Source organism: Sphaerodactylus townsendi, linkage group LG05 (genome assembly GCF_021028975.2).
Source record: "Sphaerodactylus townsendi isolate TG3544 linkage group LG05, MPM_Stown_v2.3, whole genome shotgun sequence".
Classification (NCBI taxonomy): Eukaryota; Metazoa; Chordata; class Lepidosauria; order Squamata; family Sphaerodactylidae; genus Sphaerodactylus; species Sphaerodactylus townsendi.
Genome location: NC_059429.1, coordinates 111,619,947 through 111,625,946, shown reverse-complemented (window position 1 = coordinate 111,625,946; position 6,000 = coordinate 111,619,947). Strand labels below are relative to the sequence as shown.

The 6,000-nt window shown below is 45.0% G+C and overlaps 1 protein-coding gene across 1 annotated transcript in view; it reads left to right on the top strand.

The window, feature by feature from the left end:
- Positions 1 to 256: 256 nt before the first annotated feature.
- The window catches only part of SLC13A3 (solute carrier family 13 member 3), a 53,679-nt gene continuing 47,935 nt past the window's right edge, over positions 257 to 6,000 (top strand). Inside the window, exon 1 of the mRNA XM_048499043.1 lies at positions 257 to 387. Within this exon, the coding sequence (XP_048355000.1) occupies positions 277 to 387 (111 nt within the window). The 5' untranslated portion in view covers positions 257 to 276. The remainder of the gene's footprint in view (positions 388 to 6,000) is intronic.

Below are 6,000 nucleotides of genomic sequence, written 5' to 3'. Positions count from 1 at the left end.
ACTCCCCGCCGCGGGGGGTGGGGGGAAGAGGTGGGGGGTGGCGCTGACCCCAAACCCTTTGCGGGGGGCAGGAGGAATCTGCGCCCTCCAATCTAAAGCGGGAGGCGCAGGTGGGCGCCGGGCGCAGGACGCGCGCCCTGCTCCGTGCCGCCGCCTGGGGGCAAGAGCCCGGCCTCCTTCCTTCCCCTCCTCCCGGCCTCCCTCCGGATAAAACGGCAACCCTGGCGCCGCAGCCGGTCTCTCAAGCCGGTTTCTCCTCCGGGTGCCTCTCGGGTGATGGCAGCGGTGGGAGCCCTAGTGAAGAAATTGTGGAGTATCCGCAGCTTCCTGGTGCTTCTCTGCGCCCCGCTGGTGCTGCTGCCCATCCTCTTCAGCCTGCCCCCCAAGGTAACCTTTGGCTAGTGATGCCCCCCCCCCCCAGGGACCGGCTTCTTCTTTCTCCCCCTCCTAACCCCCCCTCCCGTTTGAAAGACGCAGCCCACCACAGGAACTTTTGAAAGCCTCTCTTGTTTCCGTTCTTATTGACAATGGCTTTTTCCTTCTTCGCATTGAGCCTCCATGTTCAGAGGCAGTATATCTGTGAATGCTAGTGGCAGGGGGTGGATTCGAAGCAGCTTTGGCTTTCCTGCCGTATTGTAGGCATTTGGTCTGTAGGAAGCAGAATGCCGGACTTGATGAGTCTGAACCCCCAGAGCTTTTCTTATTTTCTTGTCAGCCTCTGCCATGCAGAACCTGAGCATCAACAGCAGAAGCTTTTCTCACCTCTGCATTTCTAGGCTCTGAAGAGTTTTCCCTGGTGACTTTCTGTCTGGGATCGCTGTTGGGTTTGTCTTCATAAGAGCCCTCCCAGAAAATGATAATGCTCTCATTACCAGACCCCTCCATTATGAACCTGTTTCCTGCTTGCTCTTGAGTTACAGCGCCCCTAACAAGCACTCTCTTTAACATGTTCAAGGGAATCCTTCATCCTACAACAGTGAAAAAGTACCAGTGGTGGTTCCTTTTTCTCACCGCTGAGCCCCTGTCCCTCCTACACCACCTCTAGACAAGTTTTGTCAGGGTCAGCATCAACATACTCTGAAGTGGCGCAGGCACCAGGGTTGTGGCTTCTGGCGGGGCCTTCTGCTACTGACTCCCTACTACCCACCCATCACCATTGGTACTTACTTTTATGGTGGCAGCTGTTCCTTCAGGTGATGGGAGAGCTTGCAAGATGGAGAATAGTGGGCAAACAAGTCGGGGGACTCATGGGCAGATGGGCTGAAAGAGAGGCCTGGTAGTTGGCATGGGGCCCCCTGGGTTCTCTTTGCTTAGCCCCCCCCCCCCAAACCTGGAGCTGGTCCTACCTTTCTAGACCAAGATCCTGCCTTTCTTCATACCTTTCTTTGTAGCTTATACATTTTTTGCTTCCATAACAATGATCCTTCTTTGAATCCCATCCAAGGGATTTTAGAGTAGCCTCTCCCCCCACCAAGACTCTCCATGACACTTTCCACATGTATGTCCTTGATGGCTTTTGGGGAACCACTAAGAATGATCCTCTGAAGACAGCCAAGTTGCTTCCTTTGAAGTCCCTGACGAAATTTCTTGACTCTTGTTCCCACGAAGAGCACTTACAGCCATTGTCTATGTGAGATGCACTAACAGCAAATCCTCTGCCTCTTACTAATGGAAGGAAATTCCCCAAGAAATCTGTCAAGAGCTCATGCAAGAAAAAACTGTCCTTCCTCCCCCTCCCTTGTCTTCCGTTCTTTCTGTTTTTAAATCTGATCTGCAGGGCATCTCCTTGAATTCTCACCCCCACAAAGTTCTTGCTTGCCTCCTCCAAGAGTAGTTCTCCAAGGGTAGAAAATGAACTCCATAGCAGGCTTTGGTTTAAACTACACGTTCGGGTTTTTACCAAGCTGGACCCAGGACCCCAGTTCAGGTTCTCTTCTGCTATACAGCAGCTGTGAGGAATAGCTTTTAAAAAAATAAAGGAAAGCCCAAGTGGGCTTAGAACCTGCTGCTGAGGGAAGACCAGTTCCTGCCTTGTCCCTCAAGACATTTTTAATGTAGAAACAGTATGAGAAGCATTATTATTTGTGTAGTAGGCCATGCTTTTGGAGCACCTTCCCTATGAGGAGAGGCTGCAGCGTTTGGGACTCTTTAGTTTGGAGAGGAGACGTCTGAGGGGGGATATAAGTGAAGTCCATAAAATTATTCATAGGGTAGAAAATGTTGACAGAGAGAAATTGTTCTCTCTTTCTCACAATACTAGAACCAGGGGGCATACATTGAAAATGCTGGGGGGAAGAATTAGGACTAATAAAAGGAAACAGTTCTTCATGCAACACGTGATTGGTGTTTGGAATATGCTGCCACAGGAGGTGGTGATGGCCACTAACCGGATAGCTTTAAAAAGGACTGGGACAGATTTATGGAGAAGTCGATCTATGGCTACCAATCTTGATCCTCCTGGATCTCAGATTGCAAATGCCTTAGCAGACCGGATGTTCAGCAGCAGCAACAGCAGAAGGCCATTGCTTTCACATCCTGCATGTGAGCTCCCAAAGGCAACTGGTGAGCCAGTGCGAGTAGCAGAGTGCTGGACTAGATGGACTCTGGTCTGATCCAGCAAGCTCTTTCTTATGTTCTCTATTGGAGATCCAGGTGCCCTTGTTTCATGAGTATTATCCCCTCTATCCAGAGCATTATGTTTCATTCTAAGGATAAAATTATTTCCTTGATTTCTAGAGAACACTCCCTCCCTCCCAGTAGCATAGAAATCCCAGTTCTGGATTGCGACCTTTTCTTCTAGCAGCTGTGCTTAGATAATAGTTCTTTCTCCCTCTCTTTCATAACCAGAAAGACATAAATTCTCGTCTTGGTCTTGTCCACAGTTCCTCTCAGGAATGCCCTTTCTTCCTTGTCTAGGGATTGTTTTATGCTAGTTCTCCAAACTAGTCAGGCCTACCAGTTCACCAGTTTTTTGTGTCTGTTCTTCAATCAGTCTGACTTGCCTTCCTTTCAGTTGGCTCACAGTTAGAGTCTCATTCACAGAAGATGCCCCGATGTGCAGATGCAACAAAGACTGTGTCTGGGCTTCCCCATGAGGCAGAGTGAGGTGACACCATGCAGAAGTGGTAGTGTACCATTTTGGATTCAGGTGGAGAAGCACATTTTGGAATGTTTCCTGTGGGGCAAAAATCCATGGAAAAGGAAATCAGCATGGCAGAAACAGAATATAAGAGCCCTGTTGGATTAGACCAGTGGTCTAACTAGTCCAGATCAGGATCCTGTCTCTTACACTGGCCAACCAGTTCTTCTGGAGGGCCAACAACAGGGCATAGAAGCCGAGACCTTCCGTTGCCTGCTGGGACTGGGAGTCAGAGGATGACTACCTCCTAATGTGGAGGATTCTACATTCAAGCCAGGCTGACAAAAGCAAGGGAGAAATTTCCTTGATTTTAAATGCCAGACAAAATGCAAAGGTTGCATATTTCACCTGTAGTCTGAAGTAGAAGAGTTTGTTCTACCACCTCAGCATTTTGCTCTATGGGTTGGATCTAGCAGGAAATTCCCACTGATGGATGGGACAAGAGGTCACAATTTTTGCAGATTCCTCTCTCCTGCAGCAAGCCTGTACCCCTGCCCCTTGGTCAAGGGATCCCAGGAACAACTTGTCATGAGGAATTTGGGGCTGTACGAGATGTAGCAGGTGGAAAACTCCTGTGCCAAGGGGTGGAAATTCAGATGTTGCACAGGGTCAGTGCAGATGTTGCACAGGGTCCAGCTTAATGTATAGACAAAGCCTACGACAACTTCCTAAGCAATTGGGTTGCATAACAGTTTCAGAATTGGGCTTTGCAGCCGACACAATATCCCCCACTCCTTTTTTCCGGTTGTTGATAAAGAGCCTGATAAATCCTGATAAAGAGTTCTCACAAGCTTCAAAGCTTATTCTCGGTGCGCCCTAGCAAATATACTGTTGCTCTCAGACTTTTTGTACCTGCCTGCAATTTCTATCACAGTTCTTTGTAATAGTTCCCACATTTTTCCACTTTAGGTAGTATTGCCTTGACAACACTAGGGTATATAATATACCGTATATTACAGGCTTTTAATTCCAGTTCCCTCTGTCCCACAATTTAAAGAGGAGATGGTGGCTAATTTATACACATAAGTGCAGGAACTGAAAATATATTAAAAGATCAACATGCAGAAAATCAGCCGGAACTGTTCTCCAAACCAGAATTGTCTACTTTCTCTTTTGCTTTTTGCCAAGTTTCAATGGAGACCAGTGCCTGGACACACATAGTTTGCAGTCTCTGGCAAAATATTTTTTTTTTCTTGTTTTCCTGCTGTTTCCCAAATGCCAACTAAGCAGACACCCTTCTATGTTCATCAGTGGGTTAAGAGGGCTGTAACTCTGCTTAAGATGGCACTGTGAATCTCTTAGAACACATGGTATCTTGGAATGTCTATAATGTCGTTCATGGGCCTCATAGTTGTCTCACAAGCTATTTATTTATTTTAAGCATTTATATCTTCTGATCCTCTCAGCCAGAAAGTTGCTTCCTTGAGCAAGTTACAGTAAATCATGAACATCCCATTTTGTATATTGTGACTGTTCCTGTATATCTGCCCTGCAGGGTCTGTTAAATAATATTTTCATATGAAAATCAATCCCACCCAAGTTTCTCAGAAAATGCAATGAAAACATCCCTCTTTTGTTGCTGGAATAATTGAATTGGTTCCATCAACTCAATGTGCCTCTCAAGTCCTGAGATGCTACTTTATTTTTTCCTTCATTCCTTGTTCTTATTGTGTGGCAGGGCAATAAAAATGCAGCATAAATTATTATTATATATCATTCCAACCAGACGACATTATTTTTACTTCCAAGATAACCAGGTGATGAAACTGTAACAAGCTTATTTCTTTGACAGATCAGCCTTATATAAATATTCGCTTATGCAGATTTAAGGAGGACATTGATGCTGATATTCAGGCAAAAGGATATTTATCTGTTTCATAATGCATACTTCACTGTGATTTTTTCACATTTTCCCAAGGGCTAGGAACGGGTTAGACTGTGTATTCTCTCATTTAATCTTCACAATAACCTGAAAGGAATCTGGCTTGCCTTGTTATAAAAAATTTCACCCTGCATGAATTTATATGCCAGCTCCATTTATCATATCAGTTCTTCCTCTTTGTAACAGCCCAAAGGGAGCACAGGGTGGAGTCCCATTCTGGGGCTTTTCAGTAGTAGCGTTGGAATTCTGAAACAGACAGCTGGTTAGGATCCACAGGAACAGTCACAATATACCATGTGGGATGTTTGTACACTATATTATAGTGTGTGCTTTTGTGTCTACTGGGCCTGTAAAATGCTTTGAGCATGCATGGAACCTGTTTTTTCTGGAGAAGAGTAGTCTAGAAGTAGTGTGATGACACACGTTAGCCTAGTTAGTGCCACTGAATTCATTTACAGTGCAATCCTAAGGATGCTTACTTAATTTTAAATTCATTCATTTCAATGGGATTAAATTAGATTGCACTGTTAGACTTGTGCACATAGGACTGAACATTTGGTTTAACTAAGAAGAGGGTACTAGAAAGAAAATTCCCAGGAGAGCATTTTCATCTGGACTTTGTTCATCCTGTTTGGTTGTGGATTCACATCCTAGCTGTGTTGTAAAAAAAAGTCCCCCTCCTGCTTGTGTGTGTGTGTGTGTGAGGGTTTGCTTTTCTAGAACATTTAGGCAGTTCTGGTCTTGTCCACAAATGCTTATGCTTGAATAAAAGCTGGTTAAAAGTCCCACCTGGTTTCTTTTTATTTTATTACTTAAAACATTTATTAGCTGCTTTTTTCCCCCTCACAGAGCACAAGGTGGCTTATGATATAAATAAAAAGGGTTACATACAAACAGATAAAACCAAAATTTAAAATCACAGTTTTGGACTGCTAGAAAATGAATCAGTTTTAAATCAATTAATAATCAGTAATCAATT